The sequence below is a fragment of the Callithrix jacchus genome, chromosome 7 (genome assembly GCF_049354715.1).
Source record: "Callithrix jacchus isolate 240 chromosome 7, calJac240_pri, whole genome shotgun sequence".
NCBI lineage: Eukaryota > Metazoa > Chordata > Mammalia > Primates > Cebidae > Callithrix > Callithrix jacchus.
Window position 1 is genome coordinate 23,050,850 of NC_133508.1, and position 19,877 is coordinate 23,070,726.

Here is a 19,877-nt window from a genome sequence, read left to right on the forward strand (position 1 = left end):
GAGAACCGGATAAAGGCATGCGTCCCTCCAATGTCTATTTTCTATCCATTTCCAAAAATATGAACAGTAAGAAAAGTACATTTGACTGTATCTAATTTTCTGTGTTGAAGAAAACATTTTGGTGAGCAAAGCAGAAGAAAGCAGAGCTCAATCCCTTGGCTGATAAGCCATTTGGGATTAAAAAACAACTGATGAGCCACACTTTTTATTATTCAAAAAACAAGAGGCTGTTTTTATCCTATCACTAAAATATTTTGGTTTTGTCATGGATAAGTTGCTCAGGTAGGATATAATACTTAAATAACTTGAAGACCCAATCACCTGGATACTGTGGATGAAGGTTTATCTGACTATAGGGAAGAGGACTATGGGTGTTCCATGGGGAGGACGGCAGAGTCAGACGCAGCAGCAAATCGGATTCCCAACCCACACATGGGGCCAGCCTCATCCCTCTGAGAGGGACAGGGCTGTGGTGATGACAAGATGACAACCTAAGAGTCACAGGGGCCCGTATGTGTGCCAAGTTTAGATTCATGATGCTTTTGACTCAGATAAGAGAGAAGATAACTAGGCAAAAATGCACTAATATTTTAAAGATTTCAAACATCTGTATATGCATGTGTGTACATCTGTACATGTGTGGTGTGCATGTGCGCACACATGTATGCACATATGTGTGTTGTCTCTGCACGTGTTGTACATATGTACGTATGTTGTATGCCAGTGTGTGTACATAACTGTAAACGTGTATGTGCATATGTACATATGTGCTGTAGGTGTGTCTGTGTGTTGTAAAAAGCAGTCTGTGGTTTTGCTCTATTCCCTCAACGTCGCAGAATTCAAAGGTTCGATCTCCTTATGTTTCAGCACCAAGATCACGGTTACCTTTAACATGCTCTTGTCCCCAAATCCACTTCTTTGGAGTTTGGAGAATGAGTGCTGCCAGTCAGCACCCTTGTAACTGGGGTCACGAATACTGGTAAATAACAAGGCCAAAGTCAAACCACCTCACACGCAAATAGAGTCCACAGTAATAAAACTTACTTTCATGGCACTTAATGCCATAGACGTCGATGTTTGGATCGAACTCCCCGGGAGCCAGGGGTGGTGAGCTGTTCAGTGTATTCCCGGGGCTGTCCGGGGGGGTCCCCACCGGGTGGGTGCCATCGCTCTCACCCTCCTCCTCCCCGTCGTTCTCCTCACACTCCACCTCTTCCTGTTCGGCTCTCTCCACATCGTGAATTCCCACCAGCAGGCTGTAGTCCATGAGCTTCAGCTGGGCCAGAAACTGGGGACAGAGGTGACAGTCAGTCAGCCACACCTTAAACATAAAAGCCAACATTTAAAGGAGACAAGCTCAGGTGACACCCAGAGGGAAAGCTGCAGGGTGGGGCAGCAGAGGCGCCAGGAGCCTCCTTTATGATGCTCTTAAACTCCTGAGCTGTTTATCTGAAGTGTAGCCTCATACTTCAGGCTGGCTCAGAGCCCAGATTATTTTCCCTAGAATGCATGTGTCTATCACAGGGTGGCTGGATTTCACTAAAGAGAAGGGAGCACGACCAGCCAGAGATCCAGAAAGAGACTTGGAAGAGCAAGTTCCTCCCGGTGATTAAGACTGGTTACTGAGGAAACCTGGGCACTGCCTCAGCAGCTCCGAGCAGCGCCTCCTGACGTGGTTGGGGAAAGCACCTTGGAACTCAGCATGCTCTCTGGAGATCATTATGCCGTGGCAAGTAAGTAACAGCAAAGGCACTGTGTCCACAGCTGGTGAGTAATGCGGTCCTGTCGGGGTCAGCAAGGTGCCAGAGGGGCTTCGCTTTCCATGAGGCAGGGCACACCCAGGATTCCTGTCCTCCCCCTCCCTCCAGCCATGGCTAGAACATAATGTGGGGGCAAGACCCAGCTCTGTGTGTTTGGCTACTTTTGTCTGCCCAGTTCTTTTTTGACTTTTAAGATCATGATTCTTTTTGTTTCTCTTTTATTATTTGAGACCTTGAGCACAGTGTTCCAATGTTGCCACAAAATGTGGACAGTTGTGCTGAGCGCAAACAGTGGAGCTCATCAGCGGGCTCAGCCCACCCAGCTCCCTGACCCCCAGCTGCTGGCTCTGCACAGGGTCCTGTTCCGCTCTGACCTTGGGTTGAGGGTCCAAGAAGGTTCACAGTCCTGGCTCTGGAAGGACACAGAACCACCTTGTTAGGGAATGCACACTGGCTGAGCTGCCTCTGGGCTACGCTGATAGGATTTAAGAAGCAAATGTCCTCACGCAAAGGGCAAGCAGATGAAATTATAGGTCTTGATGTTCTGGCTAAAGATGAAATCAATTTGCTGAGCCCCGCAGAGCCATTTCGTTTGAGCCCGCTGCGAAGCAGTTCTGTCTCGAAACTGAAAGAGAAGCCCTAATTCCTTACAGATAAGGAGAGGACCCCTGGGCAAAGGTCTGCCCCACTCTCCAGCTGGTTCCACTGCCTGCAGTTCTCCAGCCGGCACCCTGCTCAGCCCAGCAAACCTGCCAGAGCTCCCACTTGGCTGCCTTCCCACCAGGAATCCCCCAGGGGCCAGCTATACATTCTCCATTTGTTTCAAGCTCAGAAAAGAAAAATCACACAAATCTTACACTCAGATATTTAAGCAAAGTAGGAAAACCTCTTTGTTTAAAAATAGACAGAGGCAAACCCCTCGTGGAAACAGCGAGGGGCTCCTGTGTTCAGCTTTCTGGACCCCAGAGAGGAGAGGAAGCCACTGCTCATTGCCCTGGCCTTTCCCCAAACTCCCCCATTACATCAAACATGAGAACTGACTTTTCACCTGCACCTCTCTTGGCCAGACTTCCTTTCCAGCAGTCAGAGACTACACATCCTCCCCTAGCATCTAGGCAGCTGCCAGGCTCCGGGGCACACCTGGCCAGGATCACCTGTCTGGAATCGTGTTTGTGGGGGTGGCTGCGGGGGAGAACTCCGTAATATGAGGCTCACTTGAGTCCTTCACCAGCATGGTGAAGCCAGCCAGGTAGCTGGGTCTTGGGCACTAGCTCTGCACACATGGGCCTGTGGATGAGGAAGAGAACTGGGCACTCCAGGGTACAGAAACAGGTGACAAGATCCAAGGCCTGTGTGAGACAGCAGCCAGGCTCAGCAGCTGGACAAGAGCCCAAGGATTCAAATCCAAGGAGGGTTTGAATCCGGGGCCTATTCTGAGCCTGCACTCCCTGCTTTGTATCAGCTACCTCTGGAGGCTGCCTTAAAGCAGGTTGCCTCCATCCTTTTCTTTGCAACCCCAGGAGGCAGGTAATGAGTTAAATAAAATCAGCGGGCATCGGAGTAGGCCTCCACCTGTGACTCAGAGCTGTGGGTCTCCAGAGGGTTGGGTGGCCAGCAGCATGCCTGGCACTGCTATGATCATAAAACCTGTTTCCCCGTCACAATGCCCTGTGGACCGGAGGTTTAGGAAGCCTGTTTGGGAAATACTGCATTAGAAGTACCCAGTCGTGCTTTCCAACCCTTGAGGGGTATGATGGGGAGGTGCTCATGGTAGCCCCACTCCTCCTGGACCTGTTGTTCCAGGGCCTTTGGGCTCCTGGAGGACGGGGCCAGGGTCTTTGTCACCTCCACTGTCCCTCCAAAGCCTAGCCTGGTGCCTGACTCTGCTCCCTGTATCTAGGGCTTCCCGCCTAACTCCTGGAAGCCTCTCTAGGGGTCAGGGGAAGGGCACTGCTGGAAGCACCAGACTCCAGATGGCAGCATCTGCTCCCAGCGTGGGTAGAGGGTGGGTAGGGACGGAGCCAGGCTTGGCCCTGCTAAGCTGGAGCGGTCATAGGGAAAGGGCCCCTTCTGCCCATCCCTGCTCCCTCTGGGTGCTTGGAAGGTCCCTGTGAAGTGGTAAAGGCTGAGTGGTGAGTCAACCTCCCATCCAGTCCTCTGCAAAGGGCAGCAGTTTTCAGAACGTGAACCTGATCAAATCCTGTCCTGCTTAAGACATTCCTGTGGTGCCACGTTTCCCACGGGGCACAAACAAAACTCTCAAGGCCCAGATAGCTACGCCCCATCCCCATCTGGAGCCCACTTGAACCCTGCTCCAGCCCCTTTCTGGACTTCTCCCCTGCCAGCAGGTACTTCCTCCTGCCTTCGGGTCTCAGCTGCAGGACACCACGCAGGGCAGCAGAGCCCCGGAGTCTGGGTACTGAGGGCACCGCATGCTCCTCCCCAGTGACACATGGCCTCGCTGCACATGCAATTTGTTGGCGTATTTGATCACCACCTCTCTTAGGCGGGGCAGCTCGACAAGAACTCTGGTTTCGGCTTCCTCTGCATTCCTGACTCCCAGCAGAAAAAGGGCTCAGGAAAGTACACGGCACTTGTTGGACAAGTGAATGGGATGCCTGCTGCTTCCCTACCCATCCCCCCAACTGGCCCTAATTCTCCCCAACCTGCTTCCACCAGGACATAAAACCAAAGCCAAACACCAAGAACAGAAGCAGCAACAGAAAACCTGTCTGAGACTGCGAGAGGCAACACCTTTGGGAAGGAAGCCCAAGGCGGCCATTTAAGACTCTTCCCTGAACAGCGAAGGGAGGTCTACTGGTCGACCTTCAAATGCACTTTCAAGTGTGCTTTATTTACAGAAGTCAGGGCTGTCTGTGGTTAATTTGCCAAAGGGCAGAGGCAACGGGACAACTGGGACTGGCGAGCTGCACTCACCAGGGTGAGCCTCAGTTTCCCCTGGCACCCCCCACCAGGCTGGGCAGCCCAGAGAAATGTTCCTGGGCCTCAGGCCTGTTGTCAGACTGCTTATTCTTATCTTGCAGTGAGGAAGAAATAAAGGTGCAGTCGGCTCCTAGCACAACCCATGAAACCATCGGTGCAATGAAAAACCATCTCGAGGTAAGAAGCTGTTCTGAAGCACCCAAGAAGACTGAGGAAATTGCAGTCTCCATGGGTATTACACATTTTCGTTTTTTGAGACGGGGTCTTGCTCTGTTGCCCAGGGTGGAGCACAGTGGTATAATCACATGTCCCTGCGGCCTTGAACTCCTAGCCTCAAGTCATCCTCCTGCCTTGGCCTCCCAGAGCGCTGGGATTGTTCATGTTTTCAAATCTCTGAGACCGAGGTAGAAGTGGAAAAAGCCAAGTACAGCACAGGGGTTAAAAGGACAGGTTAGGCTGACAAGGGAGCCCCCTTCAAGAAACAGAGTATCAGTTCTGGAGATGAGCGAGGCAGTCTTGCCTCAGTCCTCCCGACTGTAAAAGGAGACAATGCCTCGCAGGGGTGTGGAAGGATTAAGACAATGAGGCTGAGACCGAAACGTGGTGCCTTGCAGGAAATAATGGAAGCTGTTCTTTGTAACTGTCAGTGTTGTTTTGATTATGGCAGAGGTCTTTTTTTAATATTAAGTTTCAAATTTAAACAGGCTCCAGTTTGGGGAGCAGTGGGGAAAAGCCCGTCAATTCATGAGCTCTTATTTTCACAACCTTAATTACATTTCTTTATTTTTGAGACAGGAAGTGGCTCTGTCACCCAGGCTGGAGTGCAGTGAGTGGTATGATCCTGGCTCACCAAAGCCTCAAACGCTGGGACTTGAGGGATCCTCCTGCTTCGGCTTTCCTAGTAGCTGGGACCACAGGCAAGTACCACCGTGTCTGACTAAGTTTTAAAATTTTCTGCAGACTGGGGGGTCTCACTATATTGCTCAGGAGGGTATCAAGTGATCGCCCAGCCTCAAACTTTATTTTAAATCTGTTCTGAGGTAGAGTGAATGAAGTATGGCAATAAATCTGAGCTTTTCCTTAAGGGAAAACTCCCGTGGGCCAGACAGAAAGGGGACGTGGGCTCTGCTTCTGGCTCACTGCAGGACCACAGTATATATTCGTTCTTTAAGAACAATGTGAAGATTTTTCCTTTCCAACTTCTCAGAAATCGGATCTGCCTCTTTTCTGGCCAGAGTAGCCCGTCTCCTGTGACAAATCTTTGAGCCAGGATCTTCCCGAATCTAAGACTACCTTCACAATGCTTTCAATTGATTTTTTTACACTAACACACCGTGTCCTGCCAAATCAACATATTCTAACATACCTGTGAAGTAGAATTAAAATGCCAGTCAACTGTTTAACAGCTGTATCTTACCACTTGTTAAAAATTATAATAATCCCCCCTTGGAGCAATTATCAGATAACCTTTGTTTATGTCAGAGTAGGGAAGGATTGTGCCCTCTGAGGGCCTGATGCCCCAGTCTGAATTTAGAAGCTCTGTGCCTTCGAGCAAATTACATAGTGTCTCTGGGCTTGGCTTCCTCATTCATCAAACTAGGGTAGTGACAGGACCACTCTCAAGGGGTGGAGAATAAGTGACAATGACTGCATGGGAAGGACTTGGGGTCCACGTGCTCCGCAAATGCTGGCTGCTGCCCTTCCCTGTATTCCTACCGCCCTTTCACCCATCTCCATGGATGGGGGCTGTAAACCTCAGCCAGCTGAAATGCCCTGTGCTGGGACGCCACAGAGGGGGAACATAATTCTGCATCGTGTGAGTCGATGAGGAGAGACCAGGGTTGATTCTCCAGGGTCATGATCAGAGTGGACAACAAACAGGGCAGAAAGAAAAAGGTCTTGTCACTCCTCATCCACTAATTTGTGTGTGTGTGCAGAAAACGACTCACCTGTGTTTAGTTATGTGCAAAGCTATGGGGATGAAAGTGTCCAGCATGGCATAGGAATAGAACAGGGCTTCAATTATAGAAAATCAACTAGAATCTGGGATAAAAATTGTTTTTCTTCACAGGTAGGTTTCTTGAGCTGTAATATGCTCAGATCTCCTACTTGAGGGATTAAGGGGAAAAAAAACCAGCCACAACAACAAAAACAACTGTACTGAAACACCAATGGGTCAGTTAGCTAAATTAGAAAGCATGAAACTGATGAAAAAATAAAACTCAAGTAAATTCTAACCTCATTATCAAGATCAGATGTTAAGCTACTTCACCATAATTACCTGCTTAAAAATTTAATGATGCTTCTGTATGAATTTCAAAACCACAGACACCGTTACCAGCTATTGAGAATGTTTTATACCCTGCCTCCATTTCAACAAAACAGCTAAGTGCTTGAGCCATGTATGGGGATTAGACGTATCAAGTCCTCTAATCAATTGGTATTATTAGAGACAAAAGAGCTAAGAGGATCCTTCTGTAATTAAACTGTCAATTTGAACTGCTCTAGTTACATTATTAAAGTGATATACTGCCAACAGAAACAATTTTTTTTTCTTTCGGTAGGTCACAAATCTTACCAAAATTGCTAAAACAAACAATATTCTTTTCAGTATCGATAATTTACTGATTAAACAATAAAAATCTAAGAGTATGTTTACTGAGAGTACTTCATAATCAGATCAAATAGATCCCAAGCAAGGGGGAAATGCCTAATACATGTTATTAATAACCACTGACAACTGATGAACACTAAACATTCCTTAATGAAAGACTGGAGGAAAACGTTACATGAGAAAAGCAAACTCTTCCTTTTGTTTGAAGTAGATGCTTCTAGGCCAAGCACAGTGGCTCATGCCTTTAATCCCAGCGCTTTTGGAGGCTGAGGTAGGAGGATTGCTTGAGGCCAGGAGTTCAAGACCAGCCTGCACAACATAGCAAGACTCTGTCTCTTAAAAAAAAAAAAAATTCAAATATTAGCCAGGCACAAGACTGTAGCCCCCGCTCCTACGGAGGCTGAGGTGATAGGATTGCTTGAGCTGGGAGTTCAATGCTGCACTGAGCTATGTGGATGCCACTGCACTCAAGCCTGGCCAACAGAGCAAGACCGTGTCTCTAATATCAATAATGGCAACAAAAACATAAATGCCTCTACCCTACGCCATAACATACAGGTTCTGATCCAAGTATGTACACCATGAAGGGTAAAAAAGTAATTTATGATCTAAAAATAGGAGCTATTTATAACTTGGTCAGAGTTTCTTACAATAAAAAGCACTGTCAAGAAATTATACTGTTTTTGCCTTCATGGGAAATACAAATGTATGACATTCTTTGGCTTTAGTCATTTTCTTTTTAATGACATAAAAAAAATTCTTCACACAAACCATCTAAGTAGCAGATCCGTACTGGTGTGCCGGGAAGTGTTTCAAAGTTTCTTTAAAAAGTGTCCATGCATGAAAGTAACACCTAATTCCCACTGCACTGTCTTGTAACTCAACATTAACCTTTTTTCCTAGATTTATTTATAAAAGAGCAAATCCAATGGAAAAGCTGCAATGCCTTTACCATAAACTAAATGACGGGAAAAGGTACACTTTCAATGTTTAGAACAGCATTTAAAAGCAAAACTCCATCATTATGGACTAAAGCCCCTTGGACGCAGTTTTATTTCTCTCCACTGTCCCCCCATGACCTAGTGTCCCCAGCTGCCCCCGTTCTAGTCCCATGATGTGTAAGGGGGCCTCATGACATGGCCTGTGATGACTTGTGGAGATAGGAAAGCATTAAGTGACCCAGCACTGACATGTGCTTTAGCGGGAAAAGTGCCATGACTCTGAACACTTGTTTTTACAATGCTCTGCTGGTGGACACAGAGTCTAGTACTCCCCTGGCCCCTCCCAAAGTGATTGATGTGGGCAGGTCGGCCTTCATGGGCCATCCCAATTCAGAACACAGAAGCCTGGGGCTGGGGATTCCCAGCACATGACAGCAGGTGCTTTCTTGTGTTTGGCACCTAAATGAGAGGAATGCTAAACTGGCATGGTCTTGCTTGACACCTTCACATCTGACTCTGATAATGTAGAGTATACTGTGTTCACCTTGGTTGCAGATTTAAATAGATGGTTTTAGAAGCTCGTAAAAACTAACAGGGCTGGCCTCTACACCGACTGTTCTCACCTCAACATCCTTTTTCAGCTTTTCCAGGAAGACTTTCTTGTTGTTGTCATCAATATAAATCTTTTGGCCCTCATTAATGAAATCGTTATCTTTCAGAGTTGGCAGTTCTTTGGCCTAAAACAAATGAGAAAAAGAATAATGAGGCTTGAATAAAATATAAAAAACCATATACAGCTTCCAACCCTGGACACTGAAGTTTGCCACCCGCCATCACCTCCACAGGGGTCTTACCCAAACAATAAAATAGAAGGCTTGAATACCACCGGGGGGCACCATTGAGCTGCAGCCTCTGGAAGCATTCCCAGTAGCAGTGAGGTGGGGGTCAGACAGACTCCACATTGTAAGGCTTTTTGTAACACATTTCATGTTTTTCAGAGGAATGAATGTGACTGCTTTCTTAGATTCCTTTTCTTACAAGAAGTCTTCTGAGTATGGAATTTGTGTTCTTGGACTATTTTCTCAGGAACCCTCAATTTTCTTACTGGTACAACCCAACTCCATCCTTCCTCCCACTTTTGGGTAGCCGTTGCTGGGCTGACATTAGAAATAACATGTTATCTTGTCTCACACATGCCCCATCCGTAATCATATCTACTTTCTGCACCAGGGAGAACATGCGGCCCGAGGTTAGCCATCTGCCCTTCCAAGCTTTCCTGTTCACCACTCAGCCAAGAAGGAACTTCTCTTCTCATTTGGACAATACCAAAGGAAAAAGGCCTGTCTTAACATAAACGTATTAAAATGAGAGGTCTACCTTTTACAACCGAAGAAGAGGGTGAGCTAACAAGTAAACCGCACTTACACCAACCAGCACAAAGCAATGGGTGACTATCAAAAAGAGGTCATGAGCAGAACACACTGCAGCTTGTACTGCAGCAAACAGCATAATATATATAGGCAATAGTTTCAAAACAGTGTAGATTAAACGTTGTGCAACCTGCATTCAGTACAAGCTCAAAATAAATCTCCCATCTCTTTCAGCTAACCATGGCTTATTTACTTCAGTGGAAAGAAATCCCATGTCGCCTACTGCCTTTCTCTGTATGCTGATGAACCTGGAATGGTCCTCTTTTCCCTAAGTGTGAACCAAATGAAAACAAAACAAGCCAAGGAAACCACATGCTGTCCTTCCTGGCTCCCATGCTGTTCATCTTCCCTCCTCACTCAGCAATACAGGAAAACTCCCTGGGTCCATCTCCTGAATCTCTCACATGCTCGAACTGCTCGCTTCCCCTCTTACCTATGAAGTATGGACATACATGTAAATATAGTCACATCTATGTACACCCACATATGTACATAAATTACGCATTTCTAAATTCGTCCCTTTGGCTACTAACTTTGAAAAAATCTAAACAGTTTTGCAACTTTAAATTGGACATAACCAATCTTTACAAGCCAAATAAAATTATTCTTAAAAAGCAGGTACAGCAAAGCTCAGAAATGTCAAGCTTCAACTCGATAGGCAGGTAGTGAGTCAAGTACAGAGATGCAAATATGAACAGGTCACGATTTCTACCGTAAAGGAGTCTGTAATCTCGCATGGGAGAAACATCTGAAAGCAAGCGGGTAGAAAATAAAGCAGGATGTATATGTAAGATGTAAAGGTAAATACTAAGGTTCCGGGGAGACTGATAAAATTTCTAACACTTTTATGCTGAGTTATTGAATCTTTAAGAAAGGAAAATGCAATGCCATTCTTCATAAAAACTGTAGGATAGGCCTGCTAGACTAACCCCCTAAACCTGTCAATAATTATTTTAAAATAGTACAATACATGCATCCCCCAACTCCCACACACCTTGAATGTGAAGACACCACGCTAATGTTAAGTGTTGGAGATCATCACACTAGATTAAAAGGTTTCTCTCCTATTAGAATGGTAAACATAATGCAATTTCACCAAGAATGAAACTCGAGGTTCTGAAGTCAACAAAACTCACTCAGAGGGCAGTGAGAAGATAAACACTGGCCAAAATAGAAAATTGGAAGCATGTTAGAAAAAAGGGTTCAAGCCAGATCTACACACAAAAACAGGAGAGACCAAGAAGGATCATAATTTTCTAGGCAGACACGTTGGGCATTTCTGTGTCATTATGTGTTGGCGATGGGAGGTGTGTGGGTGTGGGTGTTAAGGATTAAGACATCTGCTTCAATTCCACAACTCATTTTATACATGTAAGAAAAGAAGGGGAGAGGGTGTTTTTTCGGGTTTTATATAAATGTGAGAAACCTGAAGGCAGAGATGACAGATCCCAGACAAGGCCGTAAATTACACGCTGGATGTGTGTTTGTAACACAAGTCACATTAATGAAGATGAATGCCACTTCAGGTTCACCCCAGCAGAATTACCTCATGTGACAGGGAAAGTATAATCCTACCTCATAAAACTCTGGACACTCTGTACTCTATGACTAAGCTGACTTGTGAATTTCACAGGTACTAGGGACATATTTAGATTGGATCAAGTTCAGAAAAGGGCACCCTGATTGCTTAAAAGACTTAAGGGCTTATTGAAAGGATCAAGAGGCGAAGGCGGGTCCTGGCAGGGCAGCTGCAAGCACGGAATCTAACACTGGTCTATAGATACCCACCTCGCAAACGCTTACCGCAAGACAGTGTGTGCAGGGCATGAAGGTTTTGGAGTCATGAATCCTGAGGTTGCAAACCTGGTTCCACCCCTTACTTGTCAGGGACCAGGGGCCAGGTTCCTGGACATCTCCAGCCTGTATCCATAGATGCAGAAGGGGGAAAATACTGCCACTGCCACTCGCAGCAGCCTTAGATACCCTGCTCAGTGCTTTGCATGAGTCATTTCATTCGCCTCTATCATCTACCTTTAGTCTTTGCAACAACCTTAACTATCATTCTTATCCACGTTTTGCATTCAAGGAAACAGATTAAGGTCTCAAAGTTTGGTGAGTGATGAGCTGAGATGGGAACCTTAATCATTCTGCTAAGGTAGAGATGTGCTGGGAACTTAACCAGAAACCACGTGACAGATTCAAATAGTGAGTGGTGCTTGTAATCACCACCGCCATCATCGTCCTCACTGAGCATTTAATAAAGCACAGATTTAAAACGGGTATTACAGGTTGGGAGACTTTTTTTTTTAAACAAAAACTTAACTGTTCTTGTTTCTACTAAGAACAAGATAGGCTGGGCGTGGGCTTACGCCTGCAATCTCGGCACTTTGGGAGTCCAAGACAGGAGGATTACTGGAGCCCAGAAGTTTCAGACCAGTCTGGTCAACAAAGTGAGACTCCATCTCTACAAAAAAAATAATAAAACATATCACACAGGCATGCTGTATGCCTGTCATCTCAGCTACTTGGGAGGCTGAGGTAGGAGGATCACCTGAGCCTGGGAAGTCAAGGTTTCAGAGAGCCATGATTGCACTACTGCACTCCAGCCTGGGTGACACAGTAAGACCCTATCTTGGAAAAAAAAAAAAAAAAAAAGACAAAGCTTAAGTCACCTGACAACGATTCACTATCAAGAAAATCTTATTGCTTAGCTTTTAAAAATAAATTTCAATATATCTCTCTGATAATGAGCAGTGCTTATGTTAGAAACACCTTTTTTTAAATGTGGAAAACTATTATGCTATGATTTAATGAACTTAATAAACTCTTGGTGTAAAACTGCCTACCAAGATGACGTCTACAGAGCAGCAGAAAATTAACTGTGGGCAGCAACAGCTTAATGCAGCAACAGATTATACCCTTTGCTTTTAAACACGGGATTATTTGCCCTTAAAGTTTGTAGTCACTGGGTCTGGTTCTTTAACGAGTGTCTTTGATATCTTTTCTAGCTCAGTGCAGAAACAGCCAGAAGGCGGAGGAAACCCCTAGAGCTAACTAAAGGCAGCTCAGAAATGCTTCTTGGTTGTGGACTCTCCGAGGCTGGTTTCCAGCCAGCGGTCAGCAGCCTTTCTGAAGTGGTGACAGGCTGAGCCTTTATTTGCTCTGAATTCAGCTCTGGCCAGTTTTGTGGAGATCAGAGCCTCTAAGTGAGGCGGGGTGACTGCTGTATGACCCTCGTTTCTTGCTGGGTGGGGACACTGAGGAGATGACGATAAGGAAGGGAACTACTCTTCCCCACCCCGTCCTCCTCCGTGTGCCCAGCCCTGAGCTGGGACTGCTCCAAGAGCTGCTCCAAGGCCCTGGCCAGCTGCGGCACCATGAGTAAATACAGCCCAAGGCAGAGCCAGGCCAGCATAGGCAGGGCTGTTTTCTCTCCTGCATGAGGTCATCTGCTGCGGTGGGTTGGATTCCAAGTCGCATTCATCTCCACTACTGTGATGGGTAAATGCACAAACACAGCCACAGGCATCAGAAGAAGGACGCTGTGCCCCCTGCAGCCTGGCTGTCCTGCTTCCAGTTCTGATAAAATGAGCCCTTTGCTGTCCTGTGGGGTGATGCCCAACCCCAGGTAGATTCGGCATGACCCAGGTTTCCATGAAGGAGACAGATTGAGCCCATGGTTATGAGAACACATGGGATCCAGGCTGCCTGGGTTGTAGCTCCGCAACTCCAATTATTAGCTGTGTGACTCTGAGCAAGTTACCTAACCTCTCTGTGACTTGGTTTTCCATCCTCAAGGGGGATTCACAAACATAGGGTTGTGAGGACTATATGAGTTCACACATGTAAAAAGGCCTCAAACGGTGCCTGTCACAGTGTGTTACATACAAACATTGTTATTTGCTATACATGTTCTCAAGTATGGTTTATGGATCTAGAAAAAACTCATCGCTGATCAATCCAGAAGAAGATTTTTCTTTTAAAAAATGTATTGACATGTTTAACATTCTAATACTAGCTGTGATGTTGTGGGCCAGTTGCTTAATCTGCGCAAACCTCAGTTTCCTTATTTATATAATGGGAAATTAGTTAACACTGCACCTGTGTAACAGGGTTAGCATGTGAATCAAATGACACAAAGCACAGAGTGCCTGGCAATAACTGACTATATATTTGTTTCTTCTTTCCCGACTTTCTAATAAACTAGGGTCTTTAAACCTAGGATATCTTCTCGTTGATACCTGAATGATTTAAAAAACTGACAATTTAGCATGTCAGGAATCTAAACCAGGGTGTCCAATCCCACGTGGCCAATTCCAGTGCGGCGTCCCTGGGTGGCACCATAAAATCACTGACCACTAACAATAGCTGATGCGCTAAAAAAAAAAAAAGAAAAAAGAAAAATCACAAAAAAATCTCATTACATTTTAAGAAAGTTTACGGATTTGTATTGGACCACATTCAAAACCATCCTGGGGCACATGCAGTCAGTGAGCCGTGGGTTGGACAAGCTTGATCTAAATGATGTTTAAAATTTCCTTTGTTTTTAGGTTTTATCTGCTAGTCAGAAACATGTCACATGAATTCTCTACATACTGCCCTCAAATTTGGAAGACACTTTTGTTACTGCACACAAACCTACGATACATGAGCGCAGAGTGAGTATTTCATTTCACTGCACAGGACACACAGGGAACGCAGGGTACACAAGACAGGATGCGTCAAAGGTGACACGGCCCGAGGCTCTGACCTCCCTGCTTGGTGGCTCTAGTTCCTCACTCTGTTTTGCAAAGCTCCATTGTGAATTAGCCTGGCTAGAAAAACCTCTGCGATTACCAGCAAAAGCTAACCCTAACAGGAAACCTCACTGAAAAGACTTTTTTTTTAAACTGAAACATAAATGAGAGTAACATGTTCCTATCTTATAATAAAAATTGGACTAGTTAAGTTCCTGGAGTAATAAAGAATCTGAAATTTATGATATTTATTCAATGTATGGAATAAATGTAATGATTTTACGTATCTGGCCAAAGATAGAAATTTGTTGACTTTTGTCTTACCTTAATTTTCCATGGGTTAGTTCTTCTCAGTGAAGACATTATAATAGTGGGTAATTTAGTGAATGCTATTTTGCTGACCTAAAGCAAAAATCCACAAGCTGAAATCTTAGTAGCCAGAAAATATAACCAAAATACTAGGGAACAGTGAACTCTTTCCTAGGGAGCAGTGAACTCACTGGGAACATTTAACTTGCTATGAGCTGTAAAAAGAAAATTTATTATAAACATATGTATATATATAATACATTTATTACAGACATGTCTCCTTCATTTTGAAAAGTTTTTGGCTTCTTTTAAAGCACAGAATCACAGTCCTCAGCAAGTCTACTTAAGTCTACTTAAGTCAACAGCAAAAAACACACTGTGTGACAATACAGATCATGGTCAAAAATAGTTTGTGTGTCATTAAGACGCAAATGAACATGAACGTGAGAACTGAGATGCACACTCAGCTGTCAGAGCCTGAAGATAACCAACAGATGCGTAAGGCTTTTAGCATATAAAAAAGCGTCTAAACAGAATTACTTATTCCCTAGGGTTCAACAAAAGATATCAATGATCTCTAAGGACAGATTTGGCCAGTGGGTTGGAATTAAAAAAGGGAAAACCTATCAGGACAGTTACAAAGTTTAGAGCCCTCATTTTTAGAATTTCTAAGCACATGCCTCCCTTTAGCAGACTTGGGGTACAGAAATTACAAAATTCCACAAGAGCAAAGCAGACGCAGCAGTTTGCTTCCCAGAAGAACTGGTAAAAAGCAGCTAAAAAGCAACACCTAAAAACTTCCCAAGTATTTATTTAGTACTTTTATGCTTAAAACTTCCAAATGACTAAGAACTTTTGCAGAATCTCTGAAAATGAAACCAAAACCAAAACAATAAATGTGTTTACCAAAAGGAGTTAAATGTTTTGTTTCAAGTGGGAATTAACTGATTTGTATCTGTATATTGTACTTATTTCATTAGGTTCTGTGAAACGATGTATAACTGCTGTCATTCATATGGAGTTTAGCAATATTGGATATTTTAAGGTTTAGTAAAGCCAGAAGTTATATGAATATTTTAGTGAGGTTTTTTTTTTTTTTAAAATCTATCTTCTGGATGACACAAATTTTTTGTTTTTAAAATCAAAAAATTTCAAACTACAGTTTGAAAAATAACTTTAAACAGACACAATTCGAACTAAAATATCATTGGATTTTTAACGATCATTATAAACTTTACACAAAAAGCGCCAACTGTAAGGGTAAATGGCCATTAATAACTGGAAATAAAAAAATACATGCACTTAAAATGCTAAGAGCCAAATCTTTAAAATACAGAGCCAAGTTTTTATTTCATTCTGGATGGAAACCTTACTCTGGGAAGACGAAATGCACCCAGTCACACTTGAGTGTTGAATCTAAACAGGATGCTGGCACTAGATTTTAATGCAAAGGACAATACCTACCATAGGACTGTGATTAATGGACTTTATTTCGGAATGAAATGGATTTTTGCTCGATACGCTCATTTGGCAAACTATTTTTTTAAGTCTAATTGTAAGCCTCAATGTCAAAGACTGCTGCCGAGTGTCCTTTTGATGCACTCTTACTGTGACACCCAAAGCTGAATGCTCAACATAAAAAATATGTAGCAATTGTTTTATGTTAGGAACTGCTTGTGTTCCTGATTTACTTGTTATTCCAAGCTCACCCAAATGAAAATAAACTTGCAAAATTAACATCCCTTTGGCTGTGCCTGCAAAAATCTTCATAGAAATCACAGTCTATGGAGCTGAAAATATAATTCACAAGTATTTCTATAAGGGAAGGTATTTTAGGTGATCTTTACGCTGCAGCGATGATAAAAATAATTGATGGAATAACACCATATAAGCGTTATCAATTCTGGGGTAATAGGACATGCCAGGGATTTATAACGATATCAGTTCTGCTTCTCGGAACATCTAAGCCACAAATTTGATACATGAAAAGGCAAATAAGTAAATACGGCTAACATTCATACGGAAGTAGCACAGAAAAGGGGGGGTTTTGCACAAATAAAACATACGTGCACATCTGTGACCAGCATCCAGATGCGAACATTTCCTAATTTTTATTTTGAATCTATTTATGTATGAATGTGGAAAGAGAACATACCTCAGCAAACTTGTGAAACGGTGCTGTAATTAAGCAGAGCAAAACTGGAGAAGCGCTATCTTAGGACTGGTAAGACCTAGGTGTCGGCAATGTTCCCTCAAGCTAGTATGTAAAAAGTGTGATTTACTCCTTTTTTTATACTGTCATATTTTATGACCACAGCTCTGTGGTGATGTGAAAGGTGACAATTTGTTGTTCCTCCACAAACTTGGATATGACAGCTGAACTGCACACAGGGCCTACAGAATGGATTTGTTCCAGCCGGAAGAGAAGATTATGGTGTGCAGATATCTATGGCGATAATCTAAGAAATGTCAAGGGCTGAACACTCAAGGTGTTTGCTAACTCCTGTAGATTTCTGGTTTAATACTAACCTATTAAAGATCACGATTTATTTCAATGATTATACATCTGTAGCAGCTTGGCTTAAATTCAGACCACATATTAATTTTAGAAGTCTTCTCTCCACCCCAACTTTTTCTAGAACCAACTCAGAGTTGTTAGCTTAAAAACATTCCTCTACCTGACAGCACTGTTCCATGTGTGCTTGTGATACTCCGAGTTGATTTCATTACAGTGAGATAAAAATTAATCTGAGGCAACTGAGAACGAATGCAGCACCATTAAGTCACAAAGCCTTGAGGACTTGAATGCTGTCATCTGAGTGAAAATCTGGAAGGCGCTCACAAGAGTCACTGCATGTGATCTCTCTTTGTCATGTGCCATGCTGCTCAGTTAGAAAAAATTCTAAATGAAGCTTTAAAACTTAATTCCCAGAATTCCCTTCATGGTTTACATACGGGGTTCTTATCTCTATCTGCTAAAGAGAACTTTTTTTCCCCATCAATCATATCAATCACCTTAGTCTATATCTAGAACAGAGAAGATTTTAGTGATGGCCAGGGCCAGAACTTCTCCAAGGGGGGCTGACCACTGAACCACATCTCTGGAGCAAGGTCCAGGAAAGCTTCATTGGAAACAAGAGATTCTCACCAACACTAAAGCATGAGGACCAATGATGCAAGCAAATCCTTTAATTTTACAAACGGGGGCAAAGTCAAATGACCTATACTCAAACCCCATTAATGCCACCCTGTACCCCCAGGGCTGGGACTCAGATCCCCTAACCCTCTGTTGGGAGTCCTTCCCCCAAATCTCTCTTTCATAAAACATCTCTGGTCCAGAAGGTAGATGTTACTGGTTCTGCCTTTAGGGTCTGAGAAAGAAGCCCTGCTTCTGCTCTAATGGGAAACTTCCCTCTGCACTTCGGGTAGTAGGATTGGTGTCCCTAACTAACACTGGCTGGCAATGGAGAATGATTCCATCTCAGGAGAAAAGGAATTTTACAGAAGGAGGTTAAAGCATTAGCTGAACTGAGGGCCTAAAAAGCTTGACAACCCCCTTTAACTGATGATCTGCTCACAGTGGAAAAGGAGGCACTTCTTAGCTGAGCGGCAAAGAAAGATTTCCAGAAGGACATACTGCTGTGCTTTTGTGTCATGTTTGGGGAGCCTGCCACCCTGGCCACCTCGATTCAACGGCAGCCCAGATGACCAGATAGAGGTAGTAATTAATTATAATTTGTTACAATTTAAAGACCACAAAAGAAATGCTGAAAACTGGGGTAGAAAAGCATTTTTAGATGTAAGGGTATTAATGATTAATCCTCTCGAACCCTCAGTTCGTAATAGGTAAAATGTCGGAGACGGTGACAGTCACTTAATTGCTGGTGCAATTCATAGTGCCTGAGAATCGACAAGGCGGCTTTTTGTAGCCCATTATCAAAGTGTCAACAATGATTATTGCCAATATAGTTACACAAATGCCAATTGCAGGGCAGCTGTTTTCTTTCAAATGGGTTTCAGGGAGAAGGCTGTAGGCTGAAAGGAATCTTCTTACTGTGACCCTACATCTCCATTACACATGCTTTACTATACCTAATAAAATCAGACGTGAGTTTTGAGAAGAACTGTGCAGGATGGTGAACCAAATGCATATCTGTGTAAATCCCCAGGACTCTCTCTCTCAAGAACATGGGCTTTTTAAAGAGTCAGGTCAAATCCCCCAGAAATCAAGTGAGTCCAGTTATGTTTTCTTTTACTTCCCAGGTCCCCTGCTGAGTCGCTCGCTAGCAGGCAGCATGCTAAGACTGTCATTTGTAAAAAGCAGCCCGCTCAGCTATAATTACTAATTTGATGTCACACTGGAATTGCAGCGCAGCTGTGAAAAGATCGACCACCAGGGAGGTTTGCATTTCTCTGTCTCATTTAGAGGAGGCGAAACTGCTGGAGCCATGAATGGGAGATGCCCTTCCATTAAAAAGGAAAGAATTAAAGAATAAAACAAGTCATAGCAGCTGTCAGAATTTGACAATAGTTTTTTTTTTTTTAAGCACTGTTCTGCTCTTTAAAAAAAAAGAAAAAACCTCAAGACATCTGTACATGCATGTTCTGAGACTTGTTGCCATGAAAGTGATTCCATTATTGTTAGAATATAACTTATTTCCTTCATGATTATGCTAATGCAAATCACGCTAATTATGTGTCAAGCTGTAATCTAAGGGATGAAACTTGTCTGCACCTATATCGCTAAATATTTGAAATGACAGTTTCAAAACTTGTCATCAAGTTAGAAGCATGGGAAATTAAAACAGTTATAATAATTTATATGAAAACCTAGGAAGAATAAGAATTGAGATTACTATGTCAACAGAGATTCTCTATGAAGGTTTTTCTTTTTTCTTTTTTTTTCTTTGAGACAGGGTCTTGCTCTGTCACCCAGGCTGGAGTGCAGTGGTGTGATCATGGCTCACAGCCTCCACATCCTGAGTTCAAGCAATCCTCCCACCTCGGCATCCCAAGTAGCTGGGGCCAGAAGTGTGCACCACCAAGCCCAACTAATTTTTCTATTGTTTGTAGAAATGGGGTCTTGCTATGTTGCCCAGGGTGGTCTTGAATTCCTGAGCTCAGGCTATCCTCTCAGCCTCCCA

The 19,877-nt window shown here is 43.8% G+C and overlaps 2 protein-coding genes and 1 long non-coding RNA gene across 6 annotated transcripts in view; 1 reads left to right on the forward strand and 2 right to left on the reverse strand.

The window, feature by feature from the left end:
* Positions 1–9,615, forward strand: part of LOC144576886 (uncharacterized) — an 86,143-nt gene extending 76,528 nt beyond the window's left edge. The window contains exons 2-6 of the long non-coding RNA XR_013519584.1: positions 1,525–1,733; positions 4,440–4,701; positions 4,805–4,880; positions 5,499–5,624; positions 9,493–9,615. This is a non-coding gene — a long non-coding RNA (uncharacterized LOC144576886). The remainder of the gene's footprint in view (positions 1–1,524; positions 1,734–4,439; positions 4,702–4,804; positions 4,881–5,498; positions 5,625–9,492) is intronic.
* The window catches only part of PIP4K2A (phosphatidylinositol-5-phosphate 4-kinase type 2 alpha), a 175,221-nt gene that overhangs the window by 5,696 nt on the left and 149,648 nt on the right, over positions 1–19,877 (reverse strand). For all 4 annotated transcript variants that reach the window (XM_002750093.6, XM_009000035.5, XM_035306939.3 and 1 more), the window contains 2 exons: positions 8,882–8,995; positions 1,045–1,288 (listed from right to left, as the gene is read on the reverse strand). In XM_002750093.6, the coding sequence (XP_002750139.1) occupies positions 1,045–1,288; positions 8,882–8,995 (358 nt within the window). The remainder of the gene's footprint in view (positions 1–1,044; positions 1,289–8,881; positions 8,996–19,877) is intronic.
* On the reverse strand, positions 12,617–13,518 carry LOC118155273 (uncharacterized). Its single transcript, XM_078329602.1, is given in 2 exon segments — positions 12,617–12,951; positions 12,954–13,518. Coding segments are annotated over 2 exon segments (627 nt in total). The 5' UTR covers positions 13,383–13,518; the 3' UTR covers positions 12,617–12,753.